A 26,630-nucleotide genomic window follows, 5' to 3' on the forward strand; every position below is an offset into this window, starting at 1 on the left:
TTCCAAAGTAACTCTCTTTTGATATTTAATATTGTACTGCATCCTTTACTTCTTGCCCCTCTTTTATATCTCTCCTTCTTCTGTGTAGCCCACTTTCCCCTGGGGAAAAAAGTAAACTGGTGGTTTCTGTTGTATTGAGGAGGACTGTGGGAATGGCATCTTTGGCTCAGATTAACCATGTATATAGAAATCATTCTAGGGATAACTCATGGAAGTGGTAGCAATTTTGTTCCTTTTGTCATAGCCAAGAAAGATTAGTGATCTTGGGAAAAACCTTACTTATCCTCTGGAGTATTCCCATTATTGTCAATGCATTAACATAGTTTAAGAAGTGTATTGTTGTTGTTCAGTGTTGTCGAGTCATTTGACCCTGTGTACAATAGAACGAAACACTGCCCAGTTCTGTACCATCCTTACAGCCTTAGCTAGGTTTGAGCCTATTGGTGCAGCCCCTGTGTCGATCCATCTCGTTGAGGGTCTTCCTCATTTTCGCTGACCCTCTAGTTTACTAAGCATGATGTCCTCCTCCAGGGACTGGCCACTGCTTATAACATATCCAGAGTACTCCTGAGATAACATCTGGCCATCCTTGCTTCTAAGGAGCATTTTGGCTGTTCTTCCAAGACAGATTTGTTCATTCTTCTGGCAGTCCATGGTGTATTCAATATTCTTTGCCAGGACCATAATTCAGAAGCATTAATTCTTCTTCAGTCTTCCTTATTCATTATCCAGTGTTTACACACATATGAGGCCATTGAAAATACCATGGCTTGGGTCAGGCACACCGTAGTCCTCAAAATACCTTGGTGGGAAATTTTAAAGTGGTGGGGCGCTGGTGAAGCAGTGATTAAGAGCTCAGCTGCCAACCAAGAGGTTGGCAGTTTGAATCCACCATCTGCTCATTGGAAACCCTAAGGGAAAGTTCTCCTCTGTCCTGTGGGGTCTCTATGAGTCGGAATTGACTTGACAGCAATTTTTTTTTTTTTTAGTACAGCTATACAACTTGAGAATTATCAGGAGCCTGCAAGGAGTTATGATTAGAATATTAAAAAAAAAAAAAAACGATTTTATTGAAAAACAGTATTCAAAATTATTTTATAGAAAGTTAGGAGAGTACATTTTTTTGAGAATTTTTTTTGGGGGGGTGCTGGGGACTTGGTGGAAACCCTGGTGGAGTAGTGGTTAGGTGCTACAGCTGCTAACCAAGAAGTCGGCAGTTCAAATCGCCAGGTGCTCCTTGGGAACTCTATGGGGCAGTTCTACTCTGTCCTGTAGGGTTGCTATGAGTTGGAATTGACTCGACGGCAGTGGGTTTAGTTTGGTTTTTGGTTGGGGACTTGGCATTACTTTTATAAGCTTAACTAATTCTCAAATTTCTATCTGTTTACAAAAATCTTTATAGTATGTTACCAGCTTTCTGACATTGACTGTCATTTTTATTTGTTAGCTGTACATCGCCTAACAATGTTTTACACTTAATAAATGCTGATTTCACAGTTATTTTAAAAAAATAATTTATTTCAATTGGAAATGTGTATCATAGGATTAGAGGGAAGGAGGAAGAGATTGAGAGTGTATATTCAGGTGTTTATACATAAAATTGTGAAGTAATTAATGTTTGCTGTTCTAAGGCTAGTCTGCTATGCTCTACCTCCCTTTCTTTCACTAAAATTATATAAACTATCTTATACCCATAGATCTGGAACTTTCCGTTCCTCCCAAGGTAGCAGTTAGCTAATTTGATGAAGAAATCCATTAACTATCTGTTCCTAAGTTAATACCTTAAAACACTGTGTTCAGTCCTTTAAATGTAGTCACACAGACATCTTCTGTCTTCTCTTTTCAAATCCCCCCCATTTCACTCTTCAAACAAAAATACATTTTTAATTGTCGTTTAGTTTTTGTGACAAATTATACATTCACTGATGCCAAATACAAAAAAAATTAAACTCGGTAATTTGAATTATTCCTGTATAGTTTTTCTCTTGGTAACTTTCTAGAAAACTGATTGCTTGAAGATATCTCATAGTGTTTTTCATGATGTATTTCATATTGTTATTTGAGTAGTGAAAAGAGCGCAGGCTTCTTCAGAGCCAGACAGATTGGATTTGTGTCCTATTCCACAGTGGCCTTCAGTGAAATCTTCAGGTCTCAGTTTTTTCATCTGTAATATGAGAATCAAGATACCAACTTTGGATGAGTATCAAGGATTAAATGTGTTGGGCTTAGGGAAATGGTATTTAGATACCTAAGTATGAAAGTATCATTAGCTTTCTAAAGGTAACTACATTTAAACAACTAACACGAATTTTAAATGCCTGTTAAATACTTAATTATGGTAATAAAACAGATTGTTGGTAGTATAAATTATTAAAAAGGTAGTCTTACAAAATTGCTAAACTTGGGGCTCCAATCAAAACTAAACCCATTTCTATCAAATCGTTTTCTACTGATAGCAACCCTACAGGACAGAGTAGAACTGCTCCATAGGGCTTCCAAGTCTTTACTGAAGCAGACTGCCACATCATTCTCCTATAAGCAGGCTGATGGTTTCTAACTGTTGACCTTTCGGTCAATAGCTGAATGCTTAACCACTGTACCACCAGGGCTCTGTAACTTGGGGTTAGGTCACTAAACGCTATTCTTAGAAAATGTTTACAATTTAACCTTTGATGTTGTCTTTTGACCATGGTTAGTAAATAGGGGCTATTCAAAGAAAGGATCTCTGGGTATGCAAATGGTTAATGTGCTGGGCTGCTAACCATAAGGTTAGAGGTTTGAGTTCACCCAGAGGCAGCTTGGAAAAAAGGCCTGGTGATCTACTTCCAAAAAATTGGCCATCGAAAACGCTAGGAAGCACAGTTCTACTATGACACACAAGAGGTTGCTATGAATCAGAATTGACTTGATGGCAACTCTGGTGCTTGTTTTATTCAAGAAAGCACTGGTGCTCTGAAAAATGATAGGCTGCTTCAGCATGACAGCTGCCATTTTCATCTTAATGGTGTTGAATATATTTTTTATAATTCTTGCCAGGTATTTAAACGTTTTTATAATTGATGGAGAGAAGAAGGAACCAGGGAATTTTACTGTTTTTGAGGAAAGTGTTTACATTCAGACTAAAACGGCCTTATAAATGAAACATTTTAAAGTAACTAAAAAGGAAGAACACGCTCGGCATTTCTTAAGTTGAAAGAACTAAAGAAAAACTTCAAGCCTCGAGTTATAACTTTGATTCTACCGGCAAAATACTGAAGTATGCAGGAAATCGTCAAAAGAAAATGGAAGGAATACAGCCATTTCAGAAAGTAGCATATGATCAAGAATTGATGGTATTGCAGGAAGAAGTCCAAACTGCACCAAAGGGGTTGGTGAAAAACAAGGCTCCAGGCACTGATGGAATACCAACTGAGATATTTCAACAATCGGATGCAGTTCTGGAGGTGTTTACTCATTTTTGCCAAGAGATTTGGAAGACAGCTACCTGGCCAACTGACTAGAAGAGATCCATATTTGTGCCCATTCCAAAGAAAGATGATGTGACAGAATGCTGAAATTATCGAACAGTATCATTAATATCACACACAAGTAAAATTTTGCTGAAGATTATTAAAAAATGGTTGCAGCAGTACATCGACAGTTAACTGCCAGAAATTCAAGCCAGATTCAGAAGAGGACATGGAACCAGCGATACCATTGCCGATTTCAGATCGATCCTGGCTGAAAGCAGAGAATACCAGAAGGATGTTTACCAGTGTTTTGTTGACTGTGCAAAGGCATTTGACTGTGTGGATCATAACAAATTATGGGTGACATCATGAAGAATGGGAATTCCAGAACACTTAATTGTGCTCATGCAGAACTTATACCTAAACCAAGAGGCATTCATTGGAACAGAACAAGGAGATACTACTGCATGGTTTAAAATCAGAATTGTGTGTCAGGGTTGTATTCTTTCACCATACTTACTCCATCTGTATGCTGATCACATAATCCAAGAAGCTGGACTATATGAAGTAGACCAGAGCATTAGGATTGGAGGAAGACTCATTGACAGCCTGTGATATGCAGATGACAGAGTCTTGCTAGTGGAAAGTGAAGAGGACTTGAAACATTGATGAAGATCAAAGACTACAGCTTTCAGTATGCATTACACCTTAACATAAAGAAAACACAATCCTCACAACTAGACCAGTAAACAACATTATGATAAACAGAGAAAAGATTGAAGTTGTCAAGGTTTTCATTTTACTTGGATCCACAATCAACACTCATGGAAGCAGCAGTCAAGAAATCAGTCTGCGTATTACATTGGGCAAATCTGCTGCAAAAGATCTCTTTAAAGTGTTCTAAAGCAAAGATGTCACTTTGAGGACTAAGGTGTGCCTAACCCAAGCCATGGGATTTTCAGTTGCCTCATATGCATGTGAAATCTGGACAATGAATAAAGAAGACCAAAGAAGAATTGATGACTTTGAATTATGGTGTTGTCAAAGAATACTGAATATACCATGGACTGCCAGAAGAATGAACAAGTCTATCTTGGAAGAATTTACAGCCAGAATGCTCCTTAGAAGCAAGGATGACAAGACTTAGTCTCTCATATCTTGGATATGTTATCAGGAGGCACCAGTCCCTGGAGAAAGATACCATGCTTGGTAGTGCAGAGTGTCAGCAAAAAACAGTGACTCCAATAGTGGGCTCAAACACAGCAATGATTGTGAGGATGGCACAGGAAGGGGCAGTGTTCCGTTCTGTTGTACATAGGGTTGCTATGAGTTGGATCCAACTCAACAGCACCTAACCACAACAACAACACAACCTTGAGTTACTTTCATACCAGATCACTTTGCACCGAGCTGAGAATGTACAGCTTGGCAGCCGTTTTCATTATAGCTTTGAAGCATTTGTATTACTGCCGCAGTGTTTTTCACCTTTTTTATATCCACCATATCTCAGGCTATCCTTTAATTTAGTTATCTGTCCATTCCTAATCACATTATGTATGTATTTCTCCCTGTAGATGTGTATATGACTATCTAATATTATGAAGGTGATCAGGCTTTCAAAAGTGTGGGAAGTTTATACTTTAAACATTCATTGAACTATTTATGAAGTTCCTGCCTCGTTTGCCATTGGTTTTTTACCTCTAGTTTTACATCTCATTCTCCAATTATTCTGATTGATTTTCCCACAGATGTGCCATGTGTTCTTTTGGACATACTGTTTCTTCTGAAAGCAGAATGTCTATCTTGCTACCTGGCTGGTTCCCACTGGTCCTTTAGCACTCAGCCCAACTTCTTTGTGACATCCTCAGTTTCACCAGTCCATGTTCCAGGATTAGTGACACAAAACGCTCACAACATTTCTTGGATATTTTGTCAGAGAAATTATCAGTCAGTATTGTAATTGTTAATTTGCTTGTCTGTTTTTACCCCTTTCCCCATCAGGCTGTGAGCTCCACAAATACAAAGACTTATGTTCCATGTTCCCAGCACCTCACACACATTGTTTAATGTTTGTTGAATAGATGAATATAATTTACTAAACTTCACTTCAGGTTTTTAGTTAAGAAAAAATTTTAGTTTTATTGGATTCTAACCCAAAAACCAGTTGGATTCTAGGGAGTATAATTATAACCGAGTCAGCATTTCTGAAACCAAATTTAACTTTCCTTAAGCCAGTTTCCACTTTGGTGTGAATGGAAACCATTGTTTACCTAGTGACATGAAACTTGAAAACTCGCATTTATCTTTTTTTCTTTCTCTGTATATTATATTAGCTAATGAGCCCTACCAATTCTTCCTTTCTTGTAGCCCTAACATTTGAAAAATTTCCTCTTGCCTGGTCCAGATCCTCATTTCTTCAAGCTTAATCAATTTAAGCTTAATCAGTTGACCTAATCATCAAGTTCTCACCAACACATTCTACCGATTGTTTCCAAATTAGTAGTTGTAAAGCACAGGTTCGCAAATATAACTATTTGGGTCCTGCTTAAAAACTCTTTTGCCATTTTTTATCAAATAAAACCTTAAAGTTTTTTATGGGACATTCAGTAATATTAACAGTCTACCATTTATTGTAGGTGTACTATAGTACAGATACTAGCCACTTCATTTATCTTATTTGATTACCAAAACAGCCCAATGAATTATCTCATTTGCAAATGGAACAACTGAGTTTTGTAGGGGTTAAATAGTGTATCTCACCAAAAACCAAATCAAACCCAGTGCCGTGGAGTTGATTCCGACTCATAGCGACCCTACAGGACAGAGTAGAACTGCCCCATAGAGTTTCCAAGGAGTACCTGGTGGATTTGAACTGCTGACCCTTTGGTTAGCAAACATAGCACTTACCCACTACACCACCAGGGTTTCCAGTGTATCTCACAGTTAACAGGTAAAAATAGCACAACTGGTGTTTGATCCCACATTTGATCCCAAACCTAGGCTCCCTTCTGCTGCCAAGTTTTTCATCTTCTTACTCCCCTTTAGAAATCTTCTCCATGCTAAGTAACTACTGTGTACTTCGTTCTTTGCGCACATCCTATGTGGTCATACCTCTGTGCGTTTCTACTGTTTTTTATGTTGTTACTCCTTTTCTTTATGCATTTCTCTTCTGCCTGATTACTATCTTCCCTCTAGGCCCAGGCCTTGTTTTCATCCTAATTTCTTTTTAATGTTTTTGTTGATTGCCTTAACCTTCTGTGGCCCCTTTCTAATGGGATGAAGTCTAGTGGTAATTGCAGATGGGAGGTCTCATCCTGGCCCTATCACAGCTACCTGGGCCACTAGGAGCACATTTCAAGCTCCTAAAACTTTCTGCTGTTCACTTTCTTTATTGGTATAATGAGAGGATCATCTGTGAAACCAAAGGACTTTAAAGCTTGGTGATTTGATTGTCACACTGATTTTTCATGAATTTGGCATTTAAATATTAATTTTCTTGTATTGCTTTTTTCCCCCCAAATTTGAACCTCTCTCTCCACCTAGATCATATATATATTCATATATACATATATGTGTGGAGTACTAGTGACGCAGTGGTTAAAGCACTTGACTGCTAATTGAAAGGTCGGTGGTTCGAACCTACCAGCTGCTGTGTGGGCGAAAGATGGTGCAGTCTGCTTCCATGAAGATTTACAGCCTTGGAAACCCTATGGGGCAGTTCTACTCTGCCCTGTAGGGCTGCTATGAGTTGGAATCAACTCAATGACAGTGGGTTTTTTTGGTTTTATATGTGTATGTGTATATGAGGAGTCCTTGTGGTACAGAGGTTAAGTGCTTGGCTGCTAATTGAAAAGTTGGAAGTTTGAACCTACCAACTGCTCCACAGGAGAAAGATGTGGCCATCTGCTTCCGTAAAGATTATACCCTTGGAAACCCTGTAGACCAGTTGTGCTTTGTTCTGTAGGGTGGCTGTGAGTCGCAATTGTTAACAGTAGTTTTTTGTTTTCTCCTTTTCTTTTTTTGGTATATGTGTGTGTATATATATGTATGTTTCTCAGACTGGGGAATAAGGAGCCCTGGTGGCATAGCAGTTAAGTGCTAGTCTTACAACCTAAAGGTCGATGGTTCGAACTCACCAGCTGCTTCGTGGGAGAAAGATGTTGCAGTCTGCTTTTGTAAAGGTTATAGCCTTTTATTTTTTGTTTTAAGACTGGAAAATGACTCTAATGTGTGCATAATCTCTGTTGAAATGAAATGATTGTAATAATTTGGAATAATTAGGTGTTTTAATTTTTTTTCCCCTCTTTTTAAGAGTAGGCTTTTGACTAAAGTAGATATGGCTATAGTTAGGAATGATCATTCAATTTAACAATTTTTCAAATAGCTTTTCGGCTAGAACTTTATTTATCTTTATGAGACTTTTCCATATATCCATGGACTTATGTTTTGTGCGTGTGGATTTAGTTTCAGTAAACTATTTGCTTGCTTGCTTACTCGCTTTCTGAGCATCTGTATGCCTCCTGGCTATAAATCTGTAATTATATATTTTATTGGTTGGCTCTGTCTCATGAAGGGAAAAGTAAAACTTGATCTTAAGTGAATGAACATAAATGTTATGAAGTAAATTAAATGGTGATTTTGTATGACCTTTGTTAAGCTAACAACCCTTGTTGGTGCCTGTATAATTATAGTTTATCCAGAGTACTTTTATTATTCCTGTCTCAACTTTTGTTTTCAGTGGTTTTTAATTTGTCAATAAAAATTTACTTTGAGCTTAAAGTATGGCAAACAGTATTTTGGTTAAGAGGTACTGGTGATTTATTCTTCAGGATTTAATCATTTTTGCTTTGATTATGAGTGCAGGCAAAAAATGGGGATTACTGACAAACCAACTTGTTTTGGCTGTTCTTTGTTTCTCCGTCCTCCTTCCTTCCCTCTTTTGCTTGCTTCCTATTATATGTAAGCAATGAATGAAAATGTTCACTTTTTAAAATGTAACACAAAGGTTCAATTCATTTTTGACCACATTCCCCAATCACAGCCTCTCCCATCCTTGTAGAGGCAACCACATATAATGCTGGCATCCATCCTTCTAGACAGAATTTCTATGCATTTACATATGTTTTCTGTATAAACCATTCCAAAGAAATGTGATCTAACACAATGCAGAAGTTATCAAACAATAACATTAATATTATATGCAAGCAAAATTTTACTCAAGATAATATAAACGATGTTTACAGCAGCATCGAAAGGGAACTGCCAGAAATTCAAGCCAGATTCAGAAGAGGACATGGAACGAGGGATTTCATTGCTGATGTCAGATGAATCTTGGCTGAAAGCAGAGAATACCAGAAAGATGTTTACCTGTGTTTTACTGACTATGCAGAGGCATTGGACTGTGTGAATCATAACAGCTTATAGATAACATTGGGAAGAATGGGAATTCTAGAACACTTACTTGTGCTCGTGTGGAACCTGTACATAGACGAAGAACAAGGGGATAGTGTATGGTTTAAAATCAGGAAAAGTGTGCTTCAGGGTTGTATCCTTGCATCATACTTATTCAACTTGTATGTTAAGCAGATAATCTGAGAAGCTTGACCACATGAAGAAAAACTCGCATCAGGATTGGAGGAAGACTCATTAACAGCCTGAGATATGCAAATGACACAACCTTGTTTGATGAAAGCGAAGAGGATTTGGAGCACTTACTGAAGTACATTCTGTATGGATTACCTTCAACAAAAAGAAAACAAAAATTCTCACAACTGGACCAGTAGAAAAATTGATGCCTTTGAATTATGGTGTTGGCAAAGAATATTGAATATGCCATGAGTTGTCAGAAGGATGAACAGATCTGTCATGGGAGAAATACAGCCAGAATGCTTCTTAGAAGCGAGGATGATGAGACTTTGCCTCACATATTTTGGACATGTTATCAGAAGGGACTAGTTCCTGGAGGACATCATGGTAAAGTAGAGGGTCAGCAAAAAAGAGAAAGACTCTCAACGAGACGGACTGGCACAGTGGCTACAACAATAGGCTCAAACGTGGCAATGATTGTATGGATGGCACAGGACTGGGCTGTGTTTCATGCTGTTGTACACAGGTTCAGTATGAGTCGGAACCTAAAAACGACAAAACCACACAACATTGAGATTTTCTTTTGGGGAGGTCCTCTGGTTCCTTCTTCCAAAAATGGTATTACAGTATTTCTTTTTTTTTTTTTAGCAGGACATCTTGGAGAGCTGTTCATTTCAAAACATAGAGCTTGACCTCATACTTTCTCAGTGCTGCGTTGTATTTCATAGTATGGATGTACCACATTACTCCTTCACACAACAATAGACATACATGTCTGATTTTTCCATTGTAGATAAAGCTGTAATGAAGCCTCTTTGTATTGCAGTGAATGTTTCTCTATGGTCTATACTGAGAAGGAATTCCTGGTGTTATACATATTCAAACTTACTTATCAGATTGCCTTCTGAAGTGACTATACCACTTAATACTCCCTCCAGCTGTGACGGAGAGGACACCAACAGTGATTTTTAGAATATCAGTGGCAAGACTTTGAAATTTTTTCCCATCTGGTGAGGAAAAAATGATGTTTTGTTGTTTAAATCTGTATTTTTCTCAAAATATTGAGATTGAAGATTTTTTTTAATGTTTATTGGCTATTTCTTTTCTACCTACGTATCTGTAATTGAATTATTTATAAAGTATCTAGTTTAAATTATTATCTGTATGCAACTTTTAATTTTTTGGTAAATATAGAAATATGCATTTAGAAAGGAACATGAACCACAAATGTATAATTACTAGGAATAGAATGGAGTATAAAATTCTGTGAAAGATCTTTCTTCTTTGAAACTTTTTGACTCTCTGGTCAGAAGTGTCCTGATTTGCAAATAATATATTGAACTTCAAATCAATTTCTACTATTGGCTTAATATTATTTTATTTTTAATACACTAACCTGACTTCTCACCTTATAGATTAGTTTATCTTTTTTGAACTTTATTTAAATGAAATCACGCAGTATATACTCACTGCTTTATATCTATATATCAATTTCTGAGTACATTTTAAATAAAGGAATTGCATAAGCGTTCAGAGAATGATGATATTTATATTCATTATTCTCTCACGAAATTTAAAGAGATAAACTATAAAAGGTAATCATTGCTGATGTCAGGTGGCTCTTGGTCAAAAGTAGTGAATACCAGAAAAAATGTTTACCTGTGTTTGATCAACTACGTGAAGGCATTCAACTGTGTAGATCATAATAAATTATGGAAACATTACAAAAATGGGAATTCCAGGACATTGAATTGTGCTCATGTGTAACCTGTACATGCATCTGGAAGCAGTCTTTCGAACAGAACAAGGGGATACTGTGTGGTTTAAAATCAGGAACGGTGTGCATCGGGGTTGTATCCTTTCACCATGCTTATTCAATCTTTACACTAAACAAATAACCCAAGAAGCTGGATTATATGAAGAAGAGTGGGGCATCAGGATTGGAAGAAAACTTATTAACAACCTGTGATATGCAGGTGACAACTGTGCTTGCTGAAAGTGAAGAGGACTTGATGAAAATTAAAGACTACAGCCTTTCGTATGGATTATACCTCAATGTAAAGAAAACAAAAATCTTCACAACTGGACCAATAACCCTCATCATGATAATCAGAGAAAATATTGAAGTTGTCCAGGGTTTATTTTACTTACACCCATGGAAGCAGCAGTCAAGATACCAAACAACATATTGCATTGGGCAAATCTGCTGCAAAAACAGACAAAAAAACCAAACCCACTGCTGTCGAGTCCTTTCTGACTCATAGCGACCCCGTGGGACAAAGTAGAACTGGCCCATAAGGTTTCCAAGAAGCGGCTGGTGGATTCAAACCACTGGCCTTTTGGTTAGCAGCCAAATGCTCAACCACTGCACCACCAGATGTCAGTTTGAGGACTAAGGTGTGCCTGACTCAAGCCATGGTATTTTCAATGGCTGCATATGCATGCAAAAGCTGTACAATGAAAAAAGAAGACAGAAGAATTGATGCATTAAAACTGTGTTATTGGTAAAGAATATTGAACATACCATGTACTGCGAGAGGATTGAACAAATCAGTCTTAGAAGAAATATAATCAGAATGCTCCTTAGAAGCAAGGATGGCAAAAGTTTGTCTCTTACTTTGGTAGAAAAGGGCATCGAGTAGATGAAGTAGAGGTCAGCACAAATGAAGGAAACCTTCCATGAGATGATTGACACAATAGACATAACAAAGGGCTCAAACGTACCAAAGTTGATGAAGATGGTGCAGGATGGGCAACATTTTGTTCTGATATATATAATGTCACTATGATTCAGAGCCAACTTGATGGCACCTAACACCAACAACAATGGTGTCATTTTAACTTAATCGTAGGTGCCCTTACCCAGTTGTAAGAAGAACCCAGAGCCTGGATTCCGCCCAGGGAGTTAACAGACTTCTTGATTGCACTCCACCTGATTGTTGTAGGTTTTTCCCCGCTCATTGTGGGCAGATCTAGTGAGGTTTGATCTTGTTCTGCCCTTTGACTGTCTTGGCAAACCCTGGTCTTATTCTCTTCTGAGTAAATGTTCTCTAACTAGAATGCCTGCCTACCTTGTACCTTTTATTATATTTCACTTTTTTTGTATCTGGAAAGTATTATTCTCTTGTACCACTTCAGGAAGAATGAAACTGTGTAGTTTGTCCCTTTCCTACTACTGTCTGTGCCTTTTTCCCAAATAAGTAAAGGTACCAGAGCAAACTTTATATATTATCCTTTCAGCTTCTTCTGCCTGGACTTCTGAATGCTTAATTGACATGGAAAGATGTTTTAAATTCTGTGTTTTTGGCTTATGTTCATAATTTGTTTCTTTTGGAAATTTGTGTATTAAGGGAGTATACCTTTTTTTCTTCAGAACATTTCTAACATAAATAAAAATTCCTAGTGGTTTCTGACACCATACTTTTGTAGCAGCTTGTGTTTTTTAAAGTGATAGAATAAGATCGCTAGTGGTGACATTCTGTTGAATTTATTTTTAATTAATGTCTGCTTCCAAAAAGAATTTAAAGTGACCATAAAAGATATATAAGATCATGTCATTAAGAATAATAATAATGATCAGGATTATTAGAGGAGAAAGGGATCCATATTCTTAATCTTAGTTGCTAGAATTGAATGTTAAATTTAACTGTGAACTTTCTGTTCTCTGAGGCTTGAAAGGAAAACAAACACAATTCTCACTAGGGACTAAAGGCAGCAAACCATTTCCTCAGGGGAGGCAGATGTGTTCATGCTACTGAATTCTGAGGAGAATTTATGTGGATCCTTGTAGGCTGCATTTATGTGGATCCTTGTAGGATGCACAAAGTCTTTAACAGCAGTTACAAAGAAAATGCAGAAATGTTCATAAGAATGCAGCCATGCATATTAACATGCATATGTTACTGTTGTGTGCTGTCAAGTTGATTCCGGCTCCTAACAACCTCATAGAAAAGAGTAGAACTGCTCCATTGGGTTTCCTAGGCTGTAATCTTCACAGAAGCAGATTGCCAGGTCTTTCTTCTGCAGAGCCGCTGAGTGGGTTCCAACCACCTACCTTTTGGTTAGCAGCCAAGCACTTAACCATTGTACCACCAGGGCTCCTTAGCATGTAACAAGAGTTTTAACAGGTTTAGAAGAAATTAATTGGCTCATAGATACTTTATTAATGTTTGTGAAAAACAAATTGAGTGTGACTGGTGTGAAGTATTCACCTAGCTTACAAGAATAGTGTGTCAAGAGTGTTTGCCTTAAATTATTTAAATAATGAACATAGTTAAATTTTTTCAGATTGTGGACTTATCTCTTCAGTAATCAGGCAATGATTGTTTTAGCTATGCGTTATATCATTTTTATTTTCACTGCTAAGTGATCGTTTTCTAAAAATGACTCACATTAGTGTACCAGTTTTTATTTTATGTATTTGATTTTGTCATTTGAATCAAGGTCAGCATGTTGCTTGTTTATTTTAGACTAATCTGGAAAAATTATAAATCCATCCAATATTTTTGTTTCAACTGGCTTCTGAGGATTGTTTATCTAGTGATTGTAACAAAGAAGTAATTATTACCTGAATTAATGTTTTAAAATTTCTTTTATAATTAAAATATTTTTAATTGTAAAAGTAGTACATACTTGTTCTTAAAAGATACTAGAAGTAGTAAAAAATACATGAATTACAAAGTGGAAGCTCTGGTCCTTCCCTGTTTTCACCAAGGTTGGTAACCATTAAAAATATTTTTGCTGTTGTTGCTAATATACCATATAATTAAAAGAGTGTATAATATGTGGTATGTGCTTAGATTGACAAAAATCTCTAAGTTAATCCTTTGATATTTTCAAAATCATTGTTGGTAAACATCCTTAAGAAATAGAACTTATAATAAGCCTGTTGCCGTCGAGTCAATTCTGACTCATAGTGACCCTATAGGACAGAGTAGAACGGCCCCATAGGGTTTCCAAGGAGAGGCTGGTGGATTCCAACTGCTGACCTTTTGGTTAGCAGCCAAGCTGTTAACTACTGCAACACCAGGGCTCCTGAACATATACTACCCGTTGCTGTCGAGTCGATCCCAACTCATAGCTACCCTACAGGACAGAGTAGAACTGCCCCATAGAGTTTCCAAGGAGCGCCTGGTGGATTCAAAATGCTGACCTTTTGGTTAGCAGCCTGGCGTCTTAACCACTGTGCCACCAGGGCTCTGAACATATACTCCAAAAAAAAAAAACCTATTGCTGTCGAGTTGATTCCAACTCATAGCTACCCTATAGGACAGAATAGCACTGTCCCATAGGGTTTTTAAGGAGCAGCTGGTGGATTTGAACTAGGGACCTTCTGGTTAGCAGCTGAATGCTTAACCACTGCGCCACTAGGGCTCCAAACATATACTAACCGCCCCCCCCCAAAAAACCATGTACTAGTACCTTTAAAATCCTCCAGTGTTTTTTCCACTCTACAAACTGTTGTTGTTAGTTGCCATCGATTTGATTCTGACTCATGGCAACCCTCTGAGTGCAGAGTAGAACTGCCTAATAGGATTTTCAAGGCTGTGACCTTTTGGAAGCAGATCACCAGGCCTGTCTTTCCATGCACGTGTGGCTGGGTTCCAACCACCAACCTTTCGAATAATAGTTGAGCACTTATTCGTTTGTACCACTTAGGGTGCAAACTATCATTTTCTTGCTTTTTAAAATAACTTTACTACCTGCGTATCTGTCTTAGTCATCTAGTGCTGCTATAACAGAAATACCACAAGAGGATGGCTTTAACAAAGAGAAACTTATTTCTTCCCAGTAAAGTAGGCTAAAAGTCCAAATTCAGAGTGTCAGCTTCAGGGGACTTTGTCTCTCTGTCCGCCTTCTCATCAATCATCCCCTGGACTAGGCGCTTCTCTGCGCAAGGACCCCGGTCCAAAGGACACAGTCTGCTCCTGGCACTGCTTTTTTGGTAGTATGAAGTCCCCATTCTCTGCTGGCTTCCCTTTCCTTTTTATCTCTTGAGAGATAAAAGGTAGTGCAGGCCACAACCCAGGGAAACTCCCTTTACATTGGATCAGGGATGTGACCTGGGTAAGGGTGATACAATCCCACCCTAATCCTCTTTAACATAAAATTACAATCATAAAATGGAGGACAACCACACAATACTCTGGGAATCATGGCCCAGCCAAATTGATATACGCATCTTTTGGGGGGACATAATTCAGTCCACGACGCTATATATCCCTAGACTATATGTATATATATGTTTTTTTTTTTTTTTTGAAGAATTGAGGAGCAAGCAAGCATAGTCTAGCACCTCCACTATTAAGATGAAGGCTCCCAGGGACATGGGTACACAGTCTCTCTCTGACCTAAGCTTCCCAGAGGGTTGACCCTATCTCTTTCTGAGGAAGGCGGTAGGTAAGTTCATGCATAAATGAGTCCTGGAAAACAGGGCTCACCACACTCAGGGCATCTGACAGGACTCTGAAGGTGTTGGCTGTCCAGTTAGGAATATATTTTCTAAGTTCACTTTGTCGTCCCCAAGTCTCTCAGGAGTAGGTCAAAGCAGAGTACTTATAATAGGTAAAATGAATGTCACCAGCTGATCAGGCAGCAGGATATGGAAAGGAGAGCAGGAACTTAATCAGCACATAGTCAGACAAGGCAAGTGCTGATTAGAATCTGGCCAGGCTCACCTGGGCATTCTGTTCTTAAGCTCAAGAAGATGATTTGTTAGCAGCAAGGTCTTTGGTGATAACAGCTTTCAAAGAGCCTGTCTCTTGAGCCACACTCCTCCAATTTGGACCGGACACCTTCTCTGTTTTTGCAGGGCTGTAATCCAGGAGCCTCCCTTTATGATCATCTTGGCGTTCCCCTTCACCTCTCACCTAGGTTGGATCTCTTGATTTCCTGTATTTCAAGTCTCCCGGAGTCTTTCATTGCTGGGAATTGACTTGACAGCAACAGGTTTGTTTTGGTAAAAAGGTGTATGAGAGGTAACTTTGAGACCTTGCATGTATGAAAATATTTTTTACTGCCCTTACACATGATTGATAAAGTGACTGCTTGGAAAATAATTTTCTTGGAGAATTTTATAGGCATTCTTGTACTTTCTTCTTGCTTTCATTGTCACTGTTGAGAAGTCCAAAGCTAATCTAATTTTTGATCCCTTGTATGTGACCTGTTTTTTTTCCCGTCTAGAAGTTTTGTAAAATTTTTTTTGTCTCTGTTGTTTTTTTGAGGTTCACGGTGATGTGCCTTGGTGAGCATATGTTTTCATCTTTTATCCTGGTTGTTAGTTTGCCCTGCTTATGGGACTGTCATCTTCTCCAGTTCTGGGGGATTTAAAAATTTTTTTATGATTTCTTTCCCTTCAGTTACTCAGTTCTCTCTTTTTGGAACTTGAATTACTTGCATATAGGACCTCCTCCTGAATTTTCTAACATTTTTTTCTAATTTCTATGTCTTTATTTTGCTTCACTTTTTAGGGGATTTCCTCAGCTTTATTTTCTACTTCGTTTTTATTTTTTGCTAGCTTGTTATTTAACTTCAAAAGCTCTTTTAGTCTCTGAGTATTTCCTTTCTTTTCTATTTGTTCCCTGCAAGAACATGTTGTTCTTGTTTCCTGGGTGTAGTATTTCTTGTCTTTCTGAGAATGGTATAGTTTTTTTTTTTTTTTGAAGTTTTTCTTTTTCCTGAATAGCTTGTTTCCTTCGAGTATACTTTTTTTTTCTTCTGTTTATTTTCGGCTCTAATTTCATGTTAGAATCTTTTCCTCAGATGTTTTGTCTGTTCATAATAGAAAATGGGAGGGGCTGGGCTTAAAAAACCAATTACAAGCTTGCCATGTAGGTGAGACTTGCAGACTTTGGGCTTCACTGGGGTAGCTTAAGTGGGCTGTATTTTGGTTACACCCAGTGTTTGTATATTTGCGTTTTTCTTCATGGACTGATCTGAGTCCCAGAAGTATGTTCCAGTCTTCTGCCTGTACTGTACAGTAGCCACTAGCCATATGTGGCTCTTTTAATTTAAATAAAACTAGTTTAAAATTTGTTTCTTCAGTTGTACCGGCCACGTTTTGAGTGCTCAATAGCCACATGGTACTAGGGGCTACTGTATTGCACAGCACAACTGTGGAACATTTCCAACATCACAGAAAGTTCTGTTGCACAGCTCTGACCTAGAACTAAAGATTTGCTTGCCAACCATCTGAGAGCCCAGTGAGGACAGCAGATCTGAGGTCTCAGTATTCCGGATTTAATATGTATATGGTCACATGGAGCCTGGTGGTGCAGTGGTTAAGAGCTTGGCTGCTAACCAAAATGTCAGCAGTTGGAATCCACCAGCCACTCCTTGGAAACCCTATGGGGGAGTTCTGTTCTGTCCTATAGGGTCTCTATGAGTCAGAATTGACTCGATGGTAATGCGTTTGGTTATGGCCGCTTAATCTCCTGTTCTCAGATAACCATGCCTTCAATTGTGCATTCCATAGTCAGGAAATCCTGTTTTACCTTCTCCAGAGAATAGACTCCCATAGGTGAACTATCATCAGCCTGTCATCAGCCCCCTGGCCCATCCATCGCAGAGGAAGATGAATCTTTTCTGTCCTTCGGCTGGCTTCCCACCCCACAGATGGCTTTTCTTCTCCTCCAAGGCCAGGGTGTACATGCTACCTCTTCCACGAAGCCTTTCTGGACAGCATTTGCAGTCACAGACCTGTAGACTGTTCAAGAGAAATCATAAAACCCAAACCCAAACTATAGCACAGAATACAATTATTATGTATTCATTAAAAAAAAAGAATACACTTCCAGACTTACGCTGTGCTCACAGGAGGGACAGTCCCCCAAGGGTGTGCGGAGAGAAGGAGAGCTCAGAAGGAGAGCTGCTTCTCAGTTTTTGCCCACCTCTTTTTATTTTAGTCAACTCCAATTTATCCCCTTTTGGTTCCGGATATACCTGATGCTGCCAGTTCCTGAGCCCTTGTGGAGTCTGCAGGTTTGTGTTCTGCTGTTTCATCTGTTGGCTTACCCTTTGCCTTTTTCAGGTCTCCCAAGATAATCAACATTTGGCTTCCTGCTTTCCAGCTTTTAAAATATTGTTGCTGTTGTCCTTCTCTTGTTATTTCTGTCTTTGTAGGTGTGTGACTTAAAAAAACTACTTTCAGTATGATTTTAGTAGTGTTTTTTGAGAGAGCAAAATTAGATATTTCTGTTCATTGTGCTGTCTTGACATGGAACCTCTGCAGACCTTTTTTTTTTAATTTTTAAAATTCTTTTCTTTTCATAATATTCTATCACATTTAACAAATACAAATGAACACAAAATATATAAAAATCAACTGTAATGTAATATTACAACCTAGGTATACCACCGTAATATACATATGAATAAATACAGTAATCACAGATATTGTTTTGTAACCTACTCATTTTGCATAACTGTATTGTTCAGTTGGATGTCTTCTGTTTAATGGCTTCTGTTTGGCCTCTGGATCTACTCTCCACCCTTCTCCATCCAGCTTTCTGCCCCAGGAGGCTGACCTGTGGGGCAACACTGTCCTTAGGCTTCCAGTTAGGTTTGGACAAGGGGACGTTCTTGAAGGAGATAAGACGATGGAAAGAGATTGAGGACAGGATATTTATCTCCAGGCAGCCTCCCTGTGGAGTAAACTTGGGCTTATCAAGCTCTTGTTGAAACAGTCCTTTTAATATACCTATAAATACATGGACTTACACACAGACGCACAGAATTGCACATATATCCTTTCATGTTAGGCAGTGTGACTTACCTTGTTCTCTTAAATGGTTCCTTAGTTTTCTATAGTATAGAAGTGCTAGAAAATGTTCACTCCTTTCCTTATTGGTAAAATTTATCGTCTTCCATTGTTAGTGTTAAAAATTATACTTCAGTGAACTACCTTGTGCCTATATCTTTGTTCACGCTGTGATTATTTCTGCATGATGTTGTTGTTGGGTGCTATTAAGTCTGTTCCGACTCATAGCAATCCCATGTGACAAAGTAGAACTGCCCCATAGGGTTTTCTTGGCTGTAATCTTTACAGAAACAGATTGCCACGTCTTTCTTCCATGGAGCCACCAGGTGGGTTCGAACTGCCAACCTTTTGGTTAGCAGCCGAGCACTTAACCATTGTGCTACCAGGGCACCTTATTTCTGGATGCTACAGTTCTTGAAATATAATTTTTTATTAATTAAATATGCATATTTCTACTTTGATAAACAGTGCCATACCACTTTCCTAAAAATTGTACTAATTTACAGTTTATCAGCAGAACAAAAAGTACCTTTATATCCTGTATCACCTTGCTAATACTGAATATTATCAATATTTTTATTTTTTATAATCCAATAGAAGGCAAATGACCTCTCATTTTAGTTTTTATTTCTCTCAACACTAGTGAGCGTATTTCACAAATGTCATTTTATTTGGGTTCTTATTAAAAAGGTTGCTGAATCTGAGTTTAGATTTATATTAATAGTTTAGTGTACAAAAACAACTTCATTTTTATTTTCCTACTTTTTATGAAGAAATAGGGGAAATTCCTAGGTCTCCTCAGTTCTGTGGAATGTGAGAAGTGTAGCTTCAAAGTAATGTGGTACTTTGGTTTTGTGAGTATTATTAACTCCTTTTCTTATGACTGGAATCCCTGAGTGGTGCAAACGGTTAAACGCTTGGCTACCAATTGAAAGGTTGGGGGTTTGAATCTACCCAGAGGCTCCTTAGAAGAAAGGCCTGACAATCTGCTTCTGAAAGATCACAGCCATTGAAAACCCCGTGGAGTACAGGTCTACTCTGACACAAATGGGGTCACCATGAATCAGAATCAACTCCATGAGAGCTGGTTTAGTTTTTTTTTTTTCTTCCTCTTGTGAATAAATGAATTTACAGTGGATTAAACACTATGCTCAATTTATCACTTATTTTTATTACTCATTTACTTTTTCATCTTTGAATCTTTCACTGTTCCCAATTCTGAACTGTCTACTGCATTTTCTGGGGAGGTCCTTGGTTATAGGTTTTTTAACTCACCTCTGTTAGTATAAACACTATCAGGGGCTTGTAGTTAAGAGAGCCAGGCTTTTAGCTTCTTTACCTGTAAATATCACTGATATAATATGTAACTTTTGGACTTTTGTTTGGATTAGATGAGAGTGTTTGTAAAATGCCTATTTTAGGGCACGTTTGACATTATCAAGGAATATGAAAACTAGTTGTTGAGTTTATTCCTACTCATGGAGACCTCATGTGTGTCAGAGTAGAACTGTGCTACCTATGGTTTTCAATGGCTGAGTTTTTGGAAGTAGACTACCAGGCTTTTCTCCTGTGGTGCCTCTGGGTGTAGTCAAACCTCCAACCTTTGGGTTAACAGAGCACATTAACCGTTCGTAGTTTTAAAATCTCAAATTTAACAAATCCACTATAGGATATCACCATCCCCACCAAATGCATATGGGCTAAATAGAACAGAATAAAGGCCACTAAGATTAGGTTATTGTATAATTGGTCAGAGCCATTGCTACCTAAATAATTTGTTTTTTGATACCAGCTTTGTAAAGTATATAATTCAATTTTAAGTTTCAGCAAAATTACAGATTACTTACATGTCACCTTTAGGTTATTGATGAATAGTTGAATCTCTGGGTGCTACGTATGTAAATACCAAAAGCCATCTGTGAAATACCTGGCAAATATTAAGTGCTCAAAAGGCAGCAATATGCAGAATGTCAGAATTAGTAGCAGCCTTAGCATTTTTCCCAACCTCCACTTTACGGGTCAGGTATCCAGGTTAAGTGATGTCTTGATCATCATGCTGTTGAATGGCAGAGCTGGATCAGGTGCTCCTGGCTCACATGCCTGTGTTTGGAATGAACATCTATTGATCCCGGGATTTATGCCAACAAGCCATATGCACAATCGGTTCTAAAGTGCAGAGAACCTCTTGGCTTATAACACTTTTAACAGAATTAGTGTACTGATCAAATTCATGCTTATATGTACTACATCACTTTAACATTTATCCTAAAACATGATTCATATACCTGAGGCTTTGTGGTGACAACATGATAAAGGTGGTGGTTTTGGCTATTCTTGCTTGGGTTTGGTTTACTTTCTCCCTAGGGCCTGTGCCCTGTGCCCTTGTGGTTTCTTGAAGCCCATGTAGCCCATACCTCAGTAATATCTAATGAGCTACAGTTCCCTGATTAAGCCATGCTGTTTCAAAGTTCTGTGAATTTGGATGTTTTGGGCCACTGCCTAGACTGACCTCTCTCCCCTCAACCCACTTACCTCAAAGAGTCTAATGCCTTCTTTAATCTGTTTTAGCACAGTGGATCCTGCCCTGCTTTGATCTGCCTTTAACACTGTTGCATGCCTCCCTTCTACTTCTATTACAGCATGTATTACATTGACTTGCAATCATTTGTTTGCCAATTTAGCTTCCCCATCAGACTGAAAGCAATCTGAGTTGTTAACATTTAAATTGTTACGTGAATAAAATAACTAAGAAGATTCTGTGAACTAAGTTTCCTTCCTGAATGTAACCCATTAGGTATTTCTAATGGGTCGCATTCATATTTATGGAGTAGTATTTCCCCAAGTTGTTATAGTCCAGGAATAATACATGGAACTGAGTAAGGTGTGTAGGTGGGCTATATTTTACTTTTTGTTTGGTATTGCAAATGTTTTAACCAGAGGTGGTTAGGCAGCATGGACAAGCATCAGAATCAGGATTATATTATAAACTAGTAAATCAGTGAGGTGAGAGAATATTGTATCAATTCACTGAAGGGGAAGTGATCTTACAGGAAAAAGTTGTTGGGTTATACTGAAATAGGTTCAGTTTTTCAAGATGACTTATGGTTTTGTTCTGTATCCCTGTATTTAGCAGTAAAATGGACATACCATTTTAAAACTGTACTTACATCTTTCTCAAATAGCTTTTTATGTTTTTTGGGGAAAACTGTCAGTATTGTACAAAGAATGCACAAAAATGATATTTAATTGCATTGTTCATAACTACTTTTCAATGATAAGCCTTTTATTTTTTTATTGAAAAGTATTTTGAAAGATTAGGTGTTTACCATTTATTTAACCAGACTTTCTTTCAGTGGAAGCTGGCAACCACCGCCTCCTCCCACAAGTTTTGATGTGCTGTACTGTTCATTTGGACTTGAGGGAGCAAACTTGTTTCTTTGTGTGTTTATCAAATGCTGTGCGTTATGCTAGGTACTAGGGAACATTAGGAAAGACATTAGGTCTCTTCAGTGCAACTAAGCTCCTCTAAAATTGAGAATAATTTTTACATGAGATACTAAAATTTGGCTTATAATTGTGACACTTCTTAATTTCATAGCCCCATCCCTTTAAAGTGTGTGTGTGTGTGTATAAATATTTTATTTGATGATTTCCAAGCTCCTGTCCCTGGGTGGTACAAATGGTTGTGCTCAACTGCTAACCTGAAGGTTGGCAGTTTGAACCCACTGAGCAGCCCTGTGGAAGAATGGCCTGGCAATCTCCCAAGAAAACCCCATGGAGCAGTTCTGTGTAACACATGGGCTTGCTGCAAGTTGGAATTGATCCGACAGCAAAGGGTTTGGTTTTGTTTTAAGGTCTTTGAACTATAATTTATTTTTCTTTTAATTATATGAAATCATAAATAATTTGATAAGTGAGGAAGAAGCAGTGCAGAGCTTCAATCGGGGTAAACAGTTGTGAATGGACACAATGTTAAGTTTAGCTCTGTGGGGAGTTTAGGGGTAAGTGTCTAAGCATAGAGCAAATTGCTAATGGCAAATAGCTAAGTTCAGATGGAGAGTTTGGCAAAAAACCAGTTCTCAGCAGATATTCTATTTGTACTTTGAAAGATTTTGTGCACACACTGCATGTCAGGTGTTGGTAGAGATTTAAAATATGTATTCAGTATTCAGATAAATCAGATTTTGTTTAAAGGATTTGACCTGTCTTGTCTGACATTTATTTTAAAAGGCACCATGACATTTGAAATTTTGTTTCCTGTTGTGATAATTTTGAAATAATTATAGGTTTTAGTTGGTAGAATACTTTTTTTTTAATATGTACAGATTTTAAGACCATTGTTGTTTTCATAGTTGTGTTTAATGTTTCCAACAGTTTTATTATCATGAGGCAAAATATATTTTGTACCCTAATACAGCCTAGATCATAAAATCAAATACTTGATTATTCATTTTAGATTTGCTTCCAACAGTTTATTTTTAAATATCAATATTATGTTTTCCTGGTTATGAGGACCTCCTAAAGAAATTCTTTGGCAAAATAGTAAAGAGAGTGAAGAATCTGACTTCAGCATAACCTTTCAGCTCATAAAAAGCCAGTTTAAGAGTAAGTGCCCAAAGATGTTATTTTTAGATTCTAAAAAAAAAAAAAAAAAAATGTTTTTTAATGTAAAGATTTAACATCTCTAGATTTTTTTTTTTTTTTTTACATTTCGGTGCACTCTGTTAAATTGTCATGGCTTTTAGGTATAGTCACTCTTAGGAAGCTGTTCTGCAGTCCTTAGTCCATTAAATCTACTTTTGGGTATAAAAAAACTTTGGAATATTTTAATAAGATTTTGTGTCAGATAACACCCTGGAAAAGAAAATATCCAGTTTTATGTTAAATACTACTAAGTATATAAAACACAAAGACTTTTATTAGACTAGACAATTTTTTTGGAGGTCAGATGTTTGCTGTGTTGAGAATATAAATGTCTGATGTACTGGCAACTTGTTAGACCTGTAGGACGTAAGAGGGTCACCTTTATGATGTTCACACTCTTGTGTCTTTTATCATAGCCTTTCCTGTCGTCCTTTTCTTTAATCTTTATTGACTTTTGAAAGGAGTAAATACTTCCTAGGAGGAAAACAAAAAAAAAATTCCATAATTTCTTCCATCTGCTGAGTGTGAAGCTCTACATTTATGCCTATGAATATACATTAGTGATGAGATCTGTGTGACAGCAAATGTACAGTTTGGAAAATGTCTGTATATATTCAATGCAGTAAACATCAAGTATCTCCTGTGTGCATAGTGTTTCATGTCAGCAGGACGTACTGATGAACACTGTCCTCTTAGAGAATCAGGAGAGTAAAGTTGATGAGCTTACCTTCTCCTGAAGCGAAAAATAGAGGCTATCAGGTTGTATTACTGTATTTATTTACCCTCTACCCCTTTCTGGTATTTTATACCCATTCTATCGTTATGTCCTTCTCACCTTTCTCTGAGAATGATTCCTAGCTACTGTTCAGAGCTAGTCTTACTTGTGTTATTGTCTTCAATTTTTCTTGAAAACTACCCCTGCCCCTTTTTCTTGGTCAGTTATTCCATTGATTTTAGACATCCTCAAACTTTCATTCTCAACTAGCTTCTCCCTCACCTAAAACATGATAAATTCCTCTTGATTTTAAATATATTAATAGGAATAATAGTAACATTTATTAGTATTTAGTGCTTTAGTGCTTACTATATACTGGGTACTGTCTAAACACTTCGTTTATATAAACTTATTTCATTGTGTAGCTAGTTAGTTGTAGAGCTTGTAGACCACACTGTGCTATGCTGCCTCCCAGTACCAGAAACATCCCTTGAAGCATCTTCTTGCTTCTTCCAATCTTTCCTTTCCACATGCTTTGGCTTTGAACTCAGTTCATATACTCTCCCAGAACCCAGTGCCGTTGAGTCAGTTCTGACTCATAGCGACCCTATATACTCTAGGGATATAAATTTAGTAAAAAATTTAGACAAACTGCTGTGAAGGACATGAGAATTGGAAATTAGAAGAATTGTAGATAAATCTTGAAGGCTCAGCTAAGGTTAGAGAACATAAATGATTCCTCTGAAGATAGGGGAAGTTAAATTAGAGGTTGTGAAATGTGTTTATTGGGGGCAAACTGATTTATAGGACTCTCTACAACCGGGTTACTGGGTGGGTCCAATCTGAAAATGAAGTATCAGGATATCTTGAACATGACATAAATTATATACCTGCAAACATGGATAGTTATATAGTCTCATAAACATTTCTTGATTGTTAGGATGGTACTGGTTAACCTGATCTAGATCATTTTTCTGCAACAACTTAGAATGAGATTGGCAAATTACAGCTAGCAGGCCAAATCTGGTACACTGTGTTTTTGTACATAAAGATTTTTTGAAGTACAGCCGTGCCAATTGGTTTATGCATTGTCTATGTCTGCTTTTACGCAAGAATGATAGAGAAGTGCAACAGAGAGTATATTGCCAGCAAAGCGGAAAATATTTACTGTTTGGCCCTTAAAGAAAAAGTTTGCATACCACTGACTTAAAATCATAGAAGTGTCAGAAATATTATCAAAAGCATTTGTAGATACTTTTTTTTTAAACTTCTGGAAGGACCATTATGGATCATCTTGGTCAGGGAGTCTCAAACTTTGTGTATCCGGTTCACATGTGCAGCATACTCCCATTTGTATTGATTCTCTGTGAATGGCGGGTACAGAGGATACAGGTTACACTCTCAGGGGTGCTTTGAGGAAAGCGTTGTCTTATGCTGGAATGAGGGTTAAACCGGTTGGGGCAGATACTATCTTACAAAACTCTAAACAATTGAAGGACTTGTCCAGCATCCACAGCTGTTAATGATAAGGCAAAAACCAGAACAATGGACTCTACCTCCTGATCTCTTGGCTCCCTTACACAAACGTGTGTTTCCCGAACTCACTTGATCATAAGACTCATCAGAAATATTTGTTAAATGTAGATTCCCTTGCCCTTCTCTAGATTAACTGAACAGATGCTTCTGGGAATTAAAAAAAAAAAAAAAAAATAAGCTAGTAATATATTTTTAACAAGAATGCCAAGTCATTCTTAGAGTTGTATAAGTTTGGGAAACACTGCATTTAACTGTTTCCTCATACTTAAAACATGGACAGCCCTGGGTTGAGAAACTCATTTCTTCTGCTTGCTAGCTTTTTTGCCTTGGAGAAGTCATAAACTTCAAGCGTTGCTTCCTCATCTCTAAACTGCAGCTACTAATATCTAATTCATAAGGTTGTCATCTTAAATGATGTAATGAATGAAAAACATATAGCACTATACTTGGCCATCATCTATCTTATCCACCTATCTATATATAAAAAAAAAAAATATCTAGTGATAATTCCCTTCTCCTTTTATCCTCTCAAGTTTGTCTCTCTACCCTCCAACTCCAAAAGATTATAAACTAAATTTGGCTTATAATTAAAAAAAAATCATATGCATCATTCTAAAATTGAATTTAAGTTAAATGTAAAATGTATAGTAACAAAATATATCCTTTTTTTTTTATCTTTCAGAATCATGGTGTCATGGAAAGGGATTTATTTTATTCTCAGTCTGTTTTGGGGAAGCTTTTTTGGAAGCATTTTCATGCTGGGTCCCTTTTTACCCTTGATGTTTCTAAACCCATCTTGGTATCGCTGGATCAACAACCGTCTTGTGGCAACCTGGCTCACACTACCTGTGGTAAGTTCTACACCAGAGCAGGAGAGTGCTTGCATTAAAGTGGCCCAGCCTATTTTTGGAAGCCCTGGTGGTGTAGTGGTTAAAGTGATACG

At 37.6% G+C, this 26,630-nt stretch overlaps 1 protein-coding gene across 6 annotated transcripts in view; it reads left to right on the plus strand.

The window, feature by feature from the left end:
* Positions 1 to 26,630, plus strand: part of LCLAT1 (lysocardiolipin acyltransferase 1) — a 426,874-nt gene that overhangs the window by 128,769 nt on the left and 271,475 nt on the right. For all 6 annotated transcript variants that reach the window (XM_049904965.1, XM_049904972.1, XM_049904968.1 and 3 more), the window contains one exon: positions 26,370 to 26,538. In XM_049904965.1, the coding sequence (XP_049760922.1) occupies positions 26,374 to 26,538 (165 nt within the window). In that variant the 5' untranslated portion in view covers positions 26,370 to 26,373. The remainder of the gene's footprint in view (positions 1 to 26,369; positions 26,539 to 26,630) is intronic.

This window comes from Elephas maximus, chromosome 12 (genome assembly GCF_024166365.1).
Source record: "Elephas maximus indicus isolate mEleMax1 chromosome 12, mEleMax1 primary haplotype, whole genome shotgun sequence".
Classification (NCBI taxonomy): domain Eukaryota; kingdom Metazoa; phylum Chordata; class Mammalia; order Proboscidea; family Elephantidae; genus Elephas; species Elephas maximus.